The sequence below is a fragment of the Bubalus kerabau genome, chromosome 11, assembly GCF_029407905.1.
Source record: "Bubalus kerabau isolate K-KA32 ecotype Philippines breed swamp buffalo chromosome 11, PCC_UOA_SB_1v2, whole genome shotgun sequence".
Lineage (NCBI taxonomy): Eukaryota > Metazoa > Chordata > Mammalia > Artiodactyla > Bovidae > Bubalus > Bubalus kerabau.
This window is the reverse complement of record NC_073634.1, coordinates 25,007,568-25,025,111: the sequence shown is the minus strand read 5'-3', so window position 1 is coordinate 25,025,111 and position 17,544 is coordinate 25,007,568. Positions and strand designations below refer to the sequence as shown.

At 43.7% G+C, this 17,544-nt stretch overlaps 2 protein-coding genes across 13 annotated transcripts in view; one reads left to right on the top strand and one right to left on the bottom strand.

The window, feature by feature from the left end:
• The window catches only part of THUMPD2 (THUMP domain containing 2), a 43,806-nt gene extending 35,233 nt beyond the window's left edge, over positions 1–8,573 (top strand). For both annotated transcript variants that reach the window (XM_055539892.1, XM_055539891.1), the window contains one exon: positions 7,697–8,573. In XM_055539892.1, coding sequence (XP_055395867.1) covers positions 7,697–8,021 — 325 coding nt within the window. In that variant the 3' untranslated portion in view covers positions 8,022–8,573. The remainder of the gene's footprint in view (positions 1–7,696) is intronic.
• A 5,825-nt stretch (positions 8,574–14,398) lies between these two features.
• The window catches only part of TMEM178A (transmembrane protein 178A), a 142,387-nt gene continuing 139,241 nt past the window's right edge, over positions 14,399–17,544 (bottom strand). For all 11 annotated transcript variants that reach the window (XM_055539899.1, XM_055539903.1, XM_055539895.1 and 8 more), the window contains one exon: positions 14,399–14,489. The gene's annotated coding sequence lies outside the window, so the exon portion shown is untranslated. The remainder of the gene's footprint in view (positions 14,490–17,544) is intronic.

Below are 17,544 nucleotides of genomic sequence, written 5' to 3'. Positions count from 1 at the left end.
TTGAGCATCTTTTCATGTGTTTGTTAGCCATCTGTATGTCTTCTTTGGAGAAATGTCTATTTAGTTCTTTGGCCCATTTTTTGATTGGGTCATTTATTTTTCTGGAGTTGAGCTGTAGGAGTTGCTTGTATATTCTCGAGATTAGTTGTCTGTCAGTTGCTTCATTTGCTATTATCTTCTCCCATTCTGAAGGCTGTCTTTTCACCTTGCTTATAGTTTCCTTTGTTGTGCAGAAGCTTTTAAGTTTAATTAGGTCCTGTTTGTTTATTTTTGCTTTTATTTCCAATATTCTGGGAGGTGGGTCATAGAGGATCCTGCTGTGATGTATGTCGGAGAGTGTTTTGCCTATGTTCTCCTCTAGGAGTTTTATAGTTTCTGGTCTTACGTTGAGATCTTTAATCCATTTGAGTTTATTTTTGTGTATGGTGTTAGAAAGTGTTCTAGTTTCATTCCTTTACAAGTGGTTGACCAGTTTTCCCAGCACCACTTGTTAAAGAGATTGTCTTTAATCCATTGTATATTCTTGCCTCCTTTGTCAAAGATAAGGTGTCCATAGGTGCGTGGATTTATCTCTGGGCTTTCTATTTTGTTCCATTGATCAATATTTCTGTCTTTGTGCCAGTACCATACTGTCTTGATAACTGTGGCTTTGTAGTAGAGCCTGAAGTCAGGTAGGTTGATTCCTCCAGTTCCCTTCTTCTTTCTCAAGATAGCTTTGGCTATTCGAGGTTTTTTGTATTTCAATACAAATTGTGCAATTATTTGTTCTAGCTCTGTGAAGAATACCGATGGTAGCTTGATGGGGATTGCATTGAATCTATAAATTGCTTTGGGTAGTATACTCATTTTCACTATATTGATTCTTCCAATCCATGAACATGGTATATTTCTCCATCTATTAGTGTCCTCTTTGATTTCTTTCACCAGTGTTTTATAGTTTTCTATATATAGGTCTTTAGTTTCTTTAGGTAGATATATTCCTAAGTATTTTATTAATCCCCCACATTTTACCGGAGAGAAACCAGGACCCAGTAATATTATCCTTCTCAAGATCACAGAGCTACTGAGTAACAGGACAGAATTTACATACGAAACATTCAGTCATATAGAATGGATGCCTTCATTATTGGTTTGAAATGAAAATGCAGAAGTGCTAGTCATGTAATGTTTCTAAGGTCAACCCTCAGGGAATATAATGCAGTGAAGTGAAAGTGTTTCTTTGAGAGGTTCAAACAGTGAGACCTGAATATAAATTTTCCTGATCATTTCAGCTGATAAAGGAGAGAACCTAGAACACAGAGGAATGAAGGGACATGGATAAGGGGTCAGTTTGTATTAAATTGTCTCAACTGAGCGTGTAATGGTGCAAGACAACGTAGTACATGGTCGGGAGCCTGTGTGTAACCCTGTTCCACAGTTACCTGACTTGTGACGTCACCTGGGGTCTCAGCACCTGTAACTCAGACATTTCCTGAGCTCCTATATCCCCTTCTGCTTGATGGAGCATTCCCCTCGAGATTTTGCAATGCTGATTTCATATTAACATCATTTCAGGAGCTTCTGAGAAACATTGATACCCATTCTCTACTCCTCCTCACTGACACTTTGATTTAATCAGTCCAGGGTAGAACCTGGACATCCAGTATTTCTTAATATCTCCCAAGGCGATTCTGTGGTGCCCCCAGGATTAATAACCACAGCATTTGTGCCTAGCGAGGTAACTTACCAGTTGTACTATTAAGCTAGCCCGTGGTGAGATACTACTGTAAGAGCATGTTATACTTAATATGAAACTTTCCACCCAACCTGGAACTTTCCACTAGAGGTGGCAGCTTAGCCTACCTGATGATCTAGTGCTGTGTGTTTTAAACATCTTCACAAGTCACTGGAGGGCAGTGTTTGGAGTAGACTGTCCTTTCATCGCTAGTAAAATTAGACCAACCTGACTTTCTCTCGGTCAGTTTTGATTTTTATTCTAAGTAACTGAAAATGAAACTAACAGGTATGACCACCCTCACATTGTTTTGGGAAATTTAAATATTTACGCGAGAATCAGGAAGACATTCAAGATTTCCCGTGTGATTCAGGTGCCTCCCAGAAAGAAAAATGGTACTGATGAACCTATTTGCAAGGAAGGAATGGAGATGAAAATGTAGAGAATGGGTTTACGGACACTGTCGGGGAGGGAGAGAGTAGGATTAACGGAAAAAGTAGTATCAACGTATATACACTATCATGTGTAAAATGGATGGCTGGTGAGAAGTTGCTGTGTAACACAGGGAGCGCAGTCTGGTGCTCTGTGATGGAATAGGGAGGGATGGGATGGGGAAAGGATGTATTTATAATTACAGCTGATTCGAATTGTATGGTAGAAACCAACACAACACTGTAAAAATTTAAAAAGCAAAAAATTTAAAAAATAAAATTTAGAAAAAAAAATTATGCTTATGGACATAAGGAACGTTCCTGGCTCCTGTGCCCAAACTTCCTTGCCACATGCCCTCAGCCTTTATGGTTTGGCCTTTGACTTTTTCTGGTTTGAGGTTTTATACAGGCCATATATCGTAACACAATGGTGAAGAGCATAGTCTCTAGAGTCAGAATACTCAATAGTTCTTCTGTCATTTCTGTCCTAGGCACGTTGCTTGATCACCCTGTGCTCATCTTTACATAATAGTACATACTTGATAGCGTTAGCCTGAAGAGTCAGTAGATTTAAAGCTCTTAGGACAGTGCTAATTTTCCAGGCCAGAATACTGGAGTGAATAGCTGTTCCCTTCTCCAGGGGATCTTCTCAAGCCAGGGATCAAACCCAGGTCCCCCACATTACAGGCGGATGCTTTACCAGCTGAGCCACTAGGGAAGCAAGGACAGTGCTAGGTGCCTTGAAAGCTCTCAGTAACTGTTAGCTCAGAGCTGATTTTTCAGTGTAGAACAGTCCCAGTGCTTTTGAGAACTAGGTGGGGATATACATAAATATGTCTAAAGTACACATACCTTTTTTCCCAATGACTTACCAGTAGTTTAGGCTCTAGATATAAAGTGGAAGGGAATGGAGGGGAATTATATTAAATATAAGAAAAAATACAAAATAAACATGTTTATAATAGGCAATGGAAATATTGGGTCCTGAGTGTAACAGAGCACTGGATTCTTCAAGAAAGAACATGCAATCAGAATTTTAAATTGTCGGACAGATGATTGCTCTGGTGGTGTGAGCACTGCACTCTCAGCTCAATTATTTCCTCCTTTAATTTACTTCAGCAATAACAATCTCATGTATGCAAAGGAGAAATACAGAGAAGTATAATATTTGAGCTTTCTTCTCAACCAGATGAGCAAAATTAGAAATCTAACTTGTTCGGCTTGAAGGAAGAAGTCACTAAATGCCCAGAAGATTTGAGGTGGATTCATGGAAGAAGCATGATCTCAGTGAAATTTAGAAATTTGCAAAGAATGAAAAAGGAGACCACATCATGTTTTATACATGCAGATATTCCAGCAAGTACTTCTTGGGTAATAATGAAGCAAAAAGAATGTTCAAAAAACAATGAATATACCAGACTGCTTGGAATAGAGATGAGTGGTAGAAGGTTAAGGCCTAATGCCATCCAAGTCCAAATAAGTTGGGTGTTTGTGTCATCTACCCCTAGCCTTGCAGGTTCACATGTAAAAGAGAAATCTCTTTTATGTTGTTTGATACTGAGCTTCCCCAACTTATTGACCACATAATTCTAGTTGGTTTCTTTTTTATATATACAAGAAATAATCTCTCATACTATACTAGTGTTTAGAGGAATCCAGTTTGAGACATATTGCTTTATAATTTCTGAATAGCTTTCTTAGTAAGAAATTTATGTGTATATGAATGTGGAAAGATGCTTAGAAGGACATTTTATCAAAAATGGTTACCTCTGAATAGCAGGATTCCAGGTGATTTTTACTTTCTTATTTTCTTCCATTATGTGAAAAAAGTTAAAATAAATTAATTGCTGAACGTCCTGTTAGACATCATTCCATGTACACATACACAAATAGACGTTTTCAACTTTATTTTAATAGGATCATCCTTAATTTACTGCACTGTATAATCTGCTTTGTTTTTTCCACTCAGAAATATGTCAGAAATCATTCTGATGAGTCGTTATAATAATGTACATGATAATTTTCAGTGGTTGCCACAGTGGTTGCATTATATGTATATACCTTTATGTAGCCTACAGAACTTAGGGATGGGTATTTAAGTAACTTCCACTGTTTCATTTTAATAAAGAATAACATTCTGAGCCATCTTTGCACAAACAGTTTTTCAAACTGACTATAATGAGCAAGTTATTTAAAACCACAGTGCCTCTGTTTCTTCATCTGCAAAATGGATATGGCAACAGAATATACTTGAATTCTAAGGATTAAATGATATACAAAGCATTTAAAACAGCATTCATCACATAATACATGCGTGTGTGCTAAGTTGCTTCAGTCACATCTGACTCTGTGCAAGCCTATGGATTGTAGCCCGCCAGGCTCCTCTGTCCATGGGATTCTCCAGGCAAGAACACTGGAGTCAGTTGCTATGCCCTCCTCCAGAGGATCTTCCTGACCCAGGGATCCAACTCGCATCTCTTACATCCCCTGCACTGGCAAGCAGGTTCTTTACCACTAGTGCCACCTAGGAAGCCCTTGGTACTGATAAGTATTAGCCGTCTTTGCCATTAATTGTCACTATTATTCTACTACTGCTACAGCTTCTGCTCTTATATCTTAGAATAATTTCCTAGATGTGAGATTGCTGGGTCAAAGGTTATGTACATTTCATATCTTTGATATATTATTGCTAAAGGGAAAGGGAAGTCACTCAGTCGTGTCCGACTTTTTGCGACCCCATGGACTGTAGCCTACCAGCTCCTCCATCCATGGGATTTTCCAGGCAAGAGTACTGGAGTGGGGTGCCATTTCCTTCTCCAGGGGATCTTCCTGACCCAGGAATTGAACCCAGATCTCCGGCATTGTAGGCAGACGCTTTACCGTCTGAGCCAATAGTCAAGCCTCCATATTATTGCTAAACTACTGTCAAAAAAGTTATATCAATTTTTGTCTTTAGGAATACTCTTCTTTTTTCTAATCTTGCCATCTTGAGTGTGGTAGTCTTTTTATTTTTGTTAATATGGTAGGTGAAAAATTGAATCTCATTTATTATCTTAATTGTGTTTTTTCCTATGTGTTCAGAGATACCTGTGTTTTTTGTTTCTTTTACCTGGTGTCCAGCCACACCTGTTATCTCACCTCCTCCTCTCCCAGTAGCAAGAGTTTATCCCCGTGGTTCTGCCTCCTCAGGAACTGTTCTCTGCCCACTTCTTTCTTACCTTCAACCTGTCCACCTCCTCATTCTGTCCAGATCCAGTTATCCCTTCCTCAGACAGTTTTGTGGTCTTTCATACTGACACACTGTACTAGGCCGTGGGGATCTGGCTGTGAAGAGGACAGAGTTTTTGCCCACGTGGGGCTGGCACTCCAGCGTGGGAATACAGATCATGAATAAATCAACAGAGTAATTTCAGATCATGATAGATACGATGAACACTAAAGACGACATTTTTGCCAGAGAGTGACTGAGAGAGCAGCAGTGGCTTCCTTAGATAGATGATCAGGGAAAGGCCTCTCCAAGGAGGCGTCTCAACTCTGAGACCTGAATGATGAGAAGCACACAAGGGAGTGGGTGTCAGTGCCCCAGAACAGCAGAGCTGGATGTCCTGGGGCAAGAAGAAGGGCGGTCAGTTTGTGGAACACACGGTGAGCAAAGGGAAGCAGGCAAGTGGGAGTCTAGAGTTTATTTGAAGTTTAATGGTGGAGAGCTTCGCAGGGATGTACAGTTTTGTCTGGTGTGGAAACTCAGAAGGGGAGGTTGGGGGATGAGGACAGATTTGGAAATAAGACCTGTCAGGCTGCGGTAGTGTGGGCAGAGGAGAGCATAGAATGAAGTGGATGAATCTGTGATGTCGTTTGCAGACAGACTCGTTTAGATTGGCGGACCTTTGAGATGAGGGAATGCCACTTCAGCTCCTGACCTCATTTCTGGGTGTGGTGGGGGCAGGGCTCCCTTTAAGTCTTGGTCCTCCAGCTGGCACCTGGTTTCTTAACCTCTGCAACCAAGTTCTTCAGAGAAAAGTCTATACTTGTTCTCCTCACCTTCCCACCCCCGCCTTGCCTCTGCAGACCAGTACTGGCTCCTGGCCCCGACTAGGAGTGCGGCCCCAGGGTCACTAATACCTCATCACTTGTTAGTCCTGAAGCATTTGACACTGTTGAGACCATTCATTCCCGTCTTGAAACTCTGCTCTTCTGGCTTCCGTGCTATCACCATAGTTCAGACCTTCTCCTTGGCTGTTTCATGGGCTCTTCCTTCTCCATCCTTCCTTGAATGTTAAGTCCCTGCTCCTTGACCCCTTTTCTCTCCTCTTTCTGTTCTTCCACCCTAGGTGATCTCATCCCCCATTATTGCTTTGTGTTTGTTAAGTCCTTCAGTTGTGTCGGACTCTTTGCGACCCCATGGATTGTAGCCCACCTGGCTCCTCTGTCCATGAGATTTCTCAGGCAAGTATACTGCAGTGGGTTGCCATTTCCTCCTCCAGGGGATCTTTCCCGTCCAGGGATGGAACCTGCCTCTCATGTCTCCTGCATTGGCAGGTGGGTTCTTTGTCACTAGCACCACCTGGCTTTATCTACCATTTATTATGGGAAACTCAAATCTCCACCTCCGACCCTGGTCTCTCTGACGAGCTCCAGGCCCTACGCCCAGCTGTCTGTTGGCCCCCCCGCTCAGCATGTTCCACACTGAGCTCTTCCATCCCCTCGTCTCCCCCGCTCTGGTTCCCCTAGCTGGACTGCCTTCAGTACGTGCTCTTCTCCACAGCTTCCTGTCTCTGCTCCCTTCCCTGCCTCGGGCACCCCCTTGCTCCAGTCCCCCAGTCCCTCGGCCCAGCTCACTCCTGCTTGTCCTTCACACCCACTGCAGCTATTCTCAGCCTCTGAGAGTCTCCCCCACTCCGAGTGCCCAGGTTTGGGTCCCACCTAAGGTGTTTCCGGAGCCCCTCACCCTTGCCTCGATAGTGGCGTTTGCCACACATGCTCTTTAGCTCTTTCCTTGCCTCTCCCCACCACTGCTCAGTCGTCTCTTTAGCAACTCGGGACTGTATGTCCTCATTCATCACTGTTTCCATGTAAGTGCTGTATAGACTTTGGTCAAGCGATTGAGAAAGCGAATCCTCCTCCACAGGCTGACACTGCCGGGCCTTCCCTGTCGCCCTTTCTTGTTTTTGTCCTCAGTCCTTCCTGGGGACTTTGTTCTGCTGTTGTTCAGCCTGCTGCCTTTCATGTGCTCAGATTCCTCAGGATCCTTTCATTTGCCTTTTCCTTTGTACAATCACTTATTAAACTGACTACAAATTACTTTGAGGCTTGCCTTTTAAATAGAGTAAAAATAGATAATTAAAGCAGATTTGTACTAGTGATTTCATAATTACTATAATGAATATGCATTATGGAAGATACTACCTAATTATCAAAATCCTCGCATTTAAATGGCTAAAATTAAATTTCAAATTAAGAACACCAAATATTTTAAACAAAGTGGGATTGTTTGTTGTCTACAAAGAAAGAAATACTCATACTAATTACCTTTTTTTTTTTTTTGTGCCAGAGTGCTTCGTGTTGGTGGGACCATCGTGCTGTTGCTCAGTGAAGATCACCACAGGCACCTTAAGGGTGGTGAGGCGAGTAGCGGCCCTTTGAATTCCCAGGGCGGCCACACAGAGGAACCTGGAGGTGAAGAGTGCTTGACTCCTGCAGAAAAAGCTGCTGTATCAGAGCCAGTTTCATCCTCATTCGCAGCCAGTAACCAGGAGTGCTTGGACAGAATGCCACCGCTTGGCTCTTTGGTGCCAGTGGACTGCTACAGAGTGAGCCTTGGAAAAACAGACGCACTCATCTCCAAGTATAAGAAGTCGTACTCCCCTGGGCGATAGCGGCTTGCTGCTACTGAGTCCTTACTTGTCAGCTGAACAGAGTAGAGGGACGTTGTTTCAGGGATCTTAACAGTGCCAGAGAGTTCCAAGTCAACAGATTCCCCTAAAACAGGGTTGTGGCTTCTGGACGCCTGTTCTTCCATAAGAATTCTGTTTAACACTCCGAAGAGTGTTTCTAACAGAGGATAATTAACAGATCTTTGAACTAAAGAACTCTTAAACTTGCCCTTCTGTCAAAATGTGAACAGGTCTGCTCTGCCCACGCTGTTTCTAAGCAGAAGCTTCAACTTCAAAGCCAAGGTTTTCAGAGGCTCACCATCAAGTGTATCTCAATCATCACAAATTTGATACTATCTTCATTGTCAGGTTTTTTGAAACATAGAAACTTTTATTTTTTGATATTAACTTCTTTTGATATTTAACTCGATTTTTTTGAACCTATAATTTTCTTCTCCATTTGAATGAAAAGAACTTTTATTCACAGTACATTTTTTTATGTCCCCTGTTACGTAAAGCATCAGTGGGAATAATAATATGAATTAAACCAATATTCTCCAACATGATGGAAAGTAAAGTTTTGTTTTTGTTCTAAAAGCATTGTCACTTCATTCCTATTTAAATTAAATGCATCCTTTGTGTTCACTTCTTAAAGTTGATGAAAAATAATATTTTTTTCCATAGCCTAATATAGCTTCATGGCTGCTTTAGTACCATTTGAACAATGTTTCCATTTTGGAGAAAATTCTCACCTTGTGAATCCCACCTCTCCAAAATAGAAGCAAAAACTTGTTTTCTGGCTAGGGTGCAACGTGTAACCTCAGCTCAGTTATCAAGGTCCACTGTCATTGTGGGGTGAGTGGGGTACGTGCGATAGGTGGGATAGTGGGGTAGGTGATACATGGGACTTTTACCCAGAGCACCTCATAGTGGGCCCAGTGGGACAGTAATCTGTTATGTATTCATACAGTAAATATTCATTGCAAACTTACTATCTGCCAAGGCACCTTCTCAGCCCTTGGAGCTATCAGTGAACCAAGCAAATCCCTACCCTCATAGGATTTAAATCTAGTGGGGGAGACAGATAAGAAATGATAGACATAGTAAGTCATTTATTTGCTAGGTTAAAAGATAACCTAGGTAAGTGGAGGGACCTTGCAGGGAGAAAATAAAGCAGAGTAGTGACGGGAACATAGGAGGATGGGGGCAAATGTTTTGCATTCTGCTTACAACAGCTCCAGCTTCACTGAAAATGTGAGATTTGAGCAGATATTTAAAGGACATGGAATAGTGTTCCAGGCATATGGAACAGCCGTTGCAAAGGCCCTGTGGCAAGAGAGTGCCTGATGTGTTTGAGGAACAGCAGAAAAGCACATGTGGCTGTAGGAGAGTGAATGGGGAGAATGAGAGGTTAAAGAGAAAGTGAGGGGCAGGTAAGGGTGGGAGGGGTTGGTGGGTGGGTTTAATCACATAGGACCTTGAAGACTACAGGAAGACTTTGACTCAAAAGCAGTATAGAGTATTTAACAAGTCACAATCTAACGTACATTGTATAGGATCACTGTGACTGCCGTATTGCACAGCGACTGTAGGGAGGCAAGGGTGGAAGTAGAGAGGTCAGTTGGGAATTTTTGCAATGATCCAGGCAAGAGAAGATGGTAGCTTGCCCCAGGATGGTGGCAGCACAAGTAGTAAGAAGCAGCTGCATTCTGGATGTATTTTGTAAGCAGAACCAGCAGGATCTGCTGATGGAGAAGATGCAGGAATAACCAGAAGATTTTTGGCCAAGCACCTGGAACAGTGGAGTTTTCCAGTCAACTCACCAGGGAACAGCACCACAGGAGGAGCAGGCTTGGTGTGAGATATCAGAAGTTCAGGTTCAGACTTGCTCACTTTGAGATATATATTAAACACTCAAGTGGAGGAGCTGAATAGGCAGTTGAATAAATAATCTGCAGTTTAAGCTGACAGTCTGTTCTGGAGATAGAAATTTGGGAATTTACAGCATAAAGTTGCCATGAAACTGAATGGGGTCGCCATAGGATGGAGTGGAGGAAAGAAAGAGGAGCAGGGCTGAGCCCTGGGTTCCTTCAACAGAAGAGAGATCTGCAAGGGAGACTGAGAAGGAACAAGCGGTGAGGCAGGAGGAAAACAAGAGCAGTTGCCTGGAAGGCAAATAAAGAATATGGTGGAGGGAGTGACTAACTACTAAACACGGCTAACCAGCCTAGTAAGAGAAGGACTGGAAATTGACTATTGGATTTGATAATGAAGAGGTCATATGGGACCTTGGTAATGGGAGTTTTGGTGCTGTAGAGAAGGAGAAAAACCACACTGGATTGGGCTTCAGAGAAAACAGGAAAAGAACCAGAGGTAGTATGTATAGGCAACGCCTTCAACTAGTTTTGCTGAAAAGAGCAAAAACGAGGTAATAGTTGGTCGGGGACGTGGTGTTGAATGATTTTTTTTTTTTTTTTTTAAGATGAGAGAAGTAGCAGCATTTTTTTATGTTGATGAGACTGTTCCAAGAAAGGTAAAAAACTGATGAGCCAGGAAAAAGGGGCCAAATGCTAGAACATCCTTGAATAAGGAGATGGTACGAGTCCATACATGGAGGAATAAGCTTTTGATAAGAGCATGAATAATTTCTCCATGGTGACAAGTGGGAAGAAACATACAGGCATTTCTGCTATAACATGATAAATGTGTTTCTGAACACTTTTTCAATCCAAAATCCATGCACTAAAAATAACAATTTATGGAAAAGTAGGGTTGGGGCAGACCATTCCAAACCTATCCAATTTTGCAAACTGCATGCTAGCAAAAACTGACATAGTTGTTTTTTGTTTTTAAAAGCCTTATATTTCATATAAATAAATCAGAAAATAAAGGACTCCACCTTCCCAAGAAAAGGGCAAAGACAGCCTGCTAGAATTTAGGAGAAGGAAAGATAGGAACTGCTGAGTCACGCCAATGGGTGGCCATTTCCTTCTCCAGGGGATGTTCCTAACCCAGGGATCAAATGCACATCTCCTGTGTCTCCTGCATTGCAGGCAGATTCTTTACCCACTGAGCTATCAGGGAAGCCCCCTCCAAGACAGAACCTGTGGCCAAACCACCAAGACCAGGAAGGACCAGGAAGGAGCGGCGTTACGTCAAGTACCTTATTCTGCAGCTCATCCATTCAGCTCACCCCACTGGCGTCCTTCCCATTCGGCAGCTTTTATCTGGTGGAACAAAATATTAATGTGCTGGGGAAAAAATCACTTGTGATCCAGCCCAATTTCCATATTACAGTGACATCATCCCCCTACTTAGCAATAATATTTAATGCCTGTCACAGAAACACACAGCGTAGGAGAACAGACTGTAAGTGGGAGCAGATGCTGGAAGGTGGGCGGATGTGGTGGTGAAAGACTGTTGAAGTCTTCCTACCACTTCCATTTTCTCAGTGAAAAAGTATGTGGTTATTTCTCCAGTTTCTGAGTCTGTGGTTGGAACAGCTTCCCTGTGCAGTGAAAGAATCCACACAATGAGTTCCAAACCAGGGGCTTGGGGTGTCTATTATTGAAGGACTAAGGTTACATACTCCCTAGGCTCCCCCTTCCTATCAAAATGACCAAACAAAAGCAACACTGTACGTCTGTAGGAACTGCAGATCTTGCTGCCACCAAGAAGAATGAGGCACAGATGCTCAAGGGCACAGATCCCATCACGTGGCATCTGAATGCAACGTGTGTCAGCTTTGGGTCTGCTGCTCTGGCTCATTTACTTCTCCTGGAGGCCTGGGTAGGAGACGGCTCTCTAGCTGGTCCAGGCACAATGGAAGCAGCTCTGCATTTTGCCCTTAGGACCCAGGAGAGTGAATGATGCCCAGACAGTCTGGGATCAGCCTGGATGCTTCGTGGACTCTGCCACAGGTCCTAAAAGGGAAAGTGCAGCTGCAGCCTCTTGGCTTTTGGAGCAAAGCCAAGCTTTCTTATGCAAGTAGTTATTCTTTTAGAAATAACTCTTGCTGCTAAGGGCTTGACCATAGGATTTTAGGTGACCATGTGACCTAAACTATCCATCCTGAGATTCGATCCAGCAAGCCAAGAGTGAGAGGGCTCAGTCTGACAGCATGCCTTCATCAGATGGGAGTGACATACACCAGCACTGAGTGTGTGTGACTGACAGTCCTCATCCAGCGAGGCGCCTCCTGCCTGCCACTCCCCTCCCTCATAATCATGGTCCCACAGGGAATTCCCAATGAGTAGATCACCAAGGAGGAAAAAAAGCCAAATCTGGTTTGCAGATGGCTCTGCCAGTTTAGCTGTTATCTACTGGCATTTAACTCCCAGAGCATTTCAGCCCCACTTGGGGTCAAGGGATGATGGGGAAAGGAAACATTCCCAGGGAGTACCACTTGAAGTGGTCTGCAATGTCCACTTTACCTAAAAGGAGAGATGGCCTGGGAGGAGGATGCCCCCCATGTCATGGGCAGTGACTACCAGTTTGAAAGGATGGTGAGCAACATGAAGTGTGGGAAGAGGAATGTGGATGGACATCTCAGGATGGGCCCCCATATGGGAGAATCACTGGGTCTCAGTCACTGGAATGGTCAAGAACTCCCACCACGCATGAGACTCAAGTGTGTGAGCAGCAGATTGCCTGACCTGTGCCTTCCCCGTTTTTCACTCAACAGCCTCATGGACAAAGTGGGCGTGGTTTCAGACACAGAGATGAGGTGCTGGCCCAACAAGGACTTCTCACCAAGGCTGATTGCCTACTGCCCCAGCTGATGAATTTTCAGCAGCAGTGACCAGCCCTAAGACTTCAATATAATACCACATGGAGGAGGGGAATTAGAGTGGAGACCCTTCCCTGGTAGGGAGGGCAAGAATCTGTTCTCACTAGACTAACTGCTCACTCTGGACCCCAACTCTCCAGACCAGCCACGCCTTTCGTGGACCGTGTTTCCCTGCAACAATACTTCTCATCGGAGTTCATTTACAGTGCTGTGTGTGAGACACACCACCATGAGATCTGTGAGACCAAGGTTCATTGAATTTCTAGTCTTGTACCATCTGCCCCATCACCTAAAACAGAAGTCCTGATGGCAGGGTGGAAGGGCTACTCGACACTCAATGACTGTGCCAGCATAGAGAAGTCCTTGAGAGGCCGAGAGGCCTCCTTGCAGAATGCTATGTGCACTATGAGCCAGACACCAATAGATGGTGCTCTTTCTCCCGAAGTCAGAAAAAAGGGATCGGGGGTAAAGTGGAAGGCAAGCCTGTTACCATACCCCATCTAAGCAGGCACCATGATGGAATCCACTCTCTGGAAGGGTGTCAGCAGAAGGATCTGGCCTCAGGAGTCATAGGGCCCCAAAGCAACGGTACAAGCTGCGGTGTGGGAGCCCAGCAGAGGCTGCAATGGCTCATTGTGACAGCAGCCCTGTCATGGCAGCTGGATGGTGTTTCTGGTTGTGTAGCCACACAAACTAATTTCCTGCCCTCCCGAACACCTTAATGTACGTATTTTTAATGACATCTCTTCTGCTAAACTGCCTAGAATAGATTCTGTCAGATGCAGCTAGGAACCCTGTCCCACACACCTGCGTTACTGAAGCCCACTCCCGTCCTCCGGGCACTGCCCTCTCCTGCTCGGTGGGGTGCACTCACCTGTTCTGCATTTATCCTTTTGCCAGGTGTGCATTTGTCCTTTTGCCACAGGTCTTAATTTTATATAATTTCCACACTCCCCCCCCTTCACCAAAATTACTTTTAATGTTTTGGCCTCTTAAAGACATTGAACAATAATACAGTCTTTTTCACTCTGTGCCTAAACCTTACTTGAATATTTAGAAGAGAAAAAAGAAATGTGCAAAGTTGCACATCTTTGTGTGTGTAACCAAGATGTAGCAAATGGCAGGTAGAAAATGTGTTTCCTCATGGACTTGAATGACAGTTGGTGGACATCCTCAAAGACAGTGGTTCTAACTATCTTTGCATACTTGGCAGAATTAAATCATGGTTTCAGTGTCTGTCAAAACAGCTTTAATAATCAAATGCACAAAATGATAAAGCTTTTTAAAATAAGTTTCCAAAATTTGAGGATATCTTCTAGTGGGAGTATGCTATCGTATTTTCCCCCACCCTTTGCACAGGGTGTGGCCCCCAAGAACAGTTAATAATCCTTTAACAAAATTAAACTGGCTCCTGTTGGAAGGGAACAAATAGATGTTTGTGGATCTGAGGACAGTTAATTAAAGAGACACCCAGAAAGCCATGTGAGAGACAGACAGCTGTCTGGGGAGAGGCCTACTTTCTACATAACCTAGAAAACTAAGCCTCCTCAGGGATTCTAAATATATTGATTTTTCAAGAGGAATCACTCACTTGGATATTGGGTAAATATAAGCGTTCAAGGAGCCATGCAAGAAAGCTTTGGGGCAAAATTAGCAAGACGAGAGGTCTTCACAGAAAAATCCTGGTAATAAAGAAATCTTAAGTGAGTATTTTCATGCATGTTATACAAACACAATTTTACATAGTGTTTATAGCGTTTTCAATTCTCTTATTCACTCATTCATTTGCTCCTTCATTCATTGGACTGCCAAGCGTCTCTGAGTACCTGCTGTGTGTCAGGCTCTGGGATGCTCATTAGTAAAGTGAAAAGGCGGGCAGGGAGCAGGAAGACAGCAGCCAGAGGTCTCCACGTATGACAGGGCTATCCCCGACCTCCAGACAGAGGGACAAAATCACTCTCTGAAAGAGCTTGACAGAGAAAGATGGACAGAGTCCAGGATTGAGAGCAAAAAATAATGGATTTGTGGGGAGTTAAGAAAAACTGAATGCTAGGTGTGGCTAGCTTCATCTTTTAGTTACATCATCTTTTAATGACGTCTCTTCTGCTAAACTACCTAGAGTAGATTCTGTCAGTTGCAGCTGGGAACCCTGTTCTGCACACCTGGGTTACTGAAGCCCACTCCTGTCCCCCGGGCACTGCCCTCTCATTCATATAAAGTCTGTGAATTTATGATACTCGAGAGATGCAAGAATTTGAAGTATTGTTTTGCCATCCGAATGCCACAACCATTTAGTACTGTCAGTTTTCATCAAGTTCCTTCAGCAAGTAATGGCCTTCTCAAATGTGTAATAAATGAGAACAATTACACCAGGTCCTCTCCCTGCCCATCCTCCTCTTCACATTTCTTCTTACCATTGAGTGGCTCTCCTCCTAGCTGCCCTTCTGTGGCTCCTGCCCTTGATATGTCTACACTATTTAGATTGAATTCACCTCGGAAGAGTGGGCATATTAACCATGTGTTCTGCCAGGGGCCCCCAAATGCCCAGTCTTGGACTCTGTGTATTAACATGATTCACTGGGCCAGAGGTTTTTTGGTTTTGTTTTTATGTAAGTCAGATAGTTCATCTTTCAGTGTTGTATCTTTTTGCCTTTTCATACTGTTCATGGGATTCTCAAGGCAAGAGTACTGAAGTGGTTTGCCATTCCCTTCTCCAGTGGACCATGGTTTGTCAAAACTCTCCACCATGACCTGTCCATCTTGGGTGGCCCTACATGGCATGGCTCATAGTTTCATTGAGTTAGAAAAAGCTGTGGTCCATATGATCAATTTGATTAATTTTCTGTGATTGTGGTTTTCATTCTGTCTGCCCTCTGACAGATAAGGATAAGAGGCTTATGGAAGCTTTTTGTTGGGCAGACTGACTGTAGGGGAAACTGGGTCTTATTCTGATGGGTGGGGCCATGCTCAGTCAATCTTTTGTCCAATTTTCTGTTGATGGGCGGGGCTGTGTTCCCTCCCTGTTGTTTGACCTGAGACCAAACGATGGTGGCCTAAAGGAAATCAGTCCTGAATATTCACTGAAAGGACTGATGCTAAAGCTGAAATTCCAATACTTTGGCCACCTGATGCAAAGAAATGACTCCTTGGAAAAGACCCTGATGCTGGGAAAGATTTAAGGCAGGAGGAGAAGGGGACAACAGATGATGAGATGGTTGGATGGCATCACCGACTCAATGGACATGAGTTTGAGCAAGCTGCAGGAGTTGGTGATGGACAGGGAAGCCTGACGTGCTGCAGTCCACGGGGTTGCAAAGAGTTGAACACAACTGAGCGACTGAACTGAACTGAAGTCAGATAATATGTATGACTGTCTTGCTCAAAGCCCTCCAGTGATTTTCCCATTTTTCTCAGAATAAAACCTAAAGTCTTGATCTGGCCCCTGGTACCCATCTAACTTCATCTCTGACACATCCTCTTTCATTCTGACCCCTTGCCAACCCAGGAATGTGCAAAGTTCTGTCCCATCTCAGGCCTTTGGACTTGCTAGCCCTCTCCCTGGGCACCTCCCCTTATCCTGCACTGCTCAGGCTCTCAGTTGAATGCCCTCTGATAAGCAAGGCCATCCATGGCCTCCTTACCTAAGCCAGCCACCACCTCACCCCTCACACCTAGTCTCAGAGCTCTTTCTCCATTTCTCTTTGTATGTATGACATGCTTGTGTGTTGGCTCTCTGCCCACCATGACAGTGGCGGGTCCTTGAAGGCAGTGGCCTTCTTGATTTGCTCACAGTTTCTCTCCTGTACTGAAGTCAGTCTCTGACACATACTAGGCACTCAATATAGATTTGGTCAATAAAAGACCACATGAAGATTCCATTCCACGGTCATCTGCCAACCAGATGAACAGAGCCAGAAAGGCCTGGGTGCTAGACCAAGTTCCCCCTCACTCTGAACAAACACATGCACTCCAAAAAAGAAGAAATGTTCAACTGTTATTCCCTGAAGGGAAATTCACCCCACCCGCTTTCTTTTCCTTTGTGACATTAGAATGTATGGAATCGCGCAGCCCAGAACCAGCTGCTCAATCGTTACTAGGTAAAAGCTTGACATTTTCTGTGACACCCTTCTTGATTATGTAGGCGTATCACAGCCCCACAGGCTGACTGCTTTTAAAAATAATGAAGTTGTACTAAATTTCACTTTAACCCATTGCATTCTTCACTCCTCTGGCTTCCCGCAGTCACTGGTATTTTTTTGGACAAGGATGTGAAAAGCGGGCATCCATGCAGCCGGCCCTGTCCAGCTCCACAAAACTCTTAGCCCCTTAATCCATCTCTCTCCAGCTCACCCTCATTACTCCCTCTCCTTCACCTCAGTTCCCTTGAAAACCATTCCTCACTCCTATGAACACTCTTTAAACTGTTACTTGATTTGGAAAATTCTTTAAGAACTGGCTCATCCTTTGAATCAATACCGCATTAATCACTTGTGTTATCTCCTCCAGATTACCTTTCACACTTGGTTTAGTTTCCATCCCCCAGTCCACTTTATCTGAGAAACGTGTTGGCACAATAGTGATTTACTGTAGTCACAGCAGAGGCATATAAAGCAGACACAGATGCCCGATTGACATGTTTGCAGGAATACAGATGCTTACTTTATTCAACCTCAAAATCTACTTAGCTGTTCTGTTCAGGGTGTTAGACACCTCTAACAGAGGTGTCTAGTGTTAGAC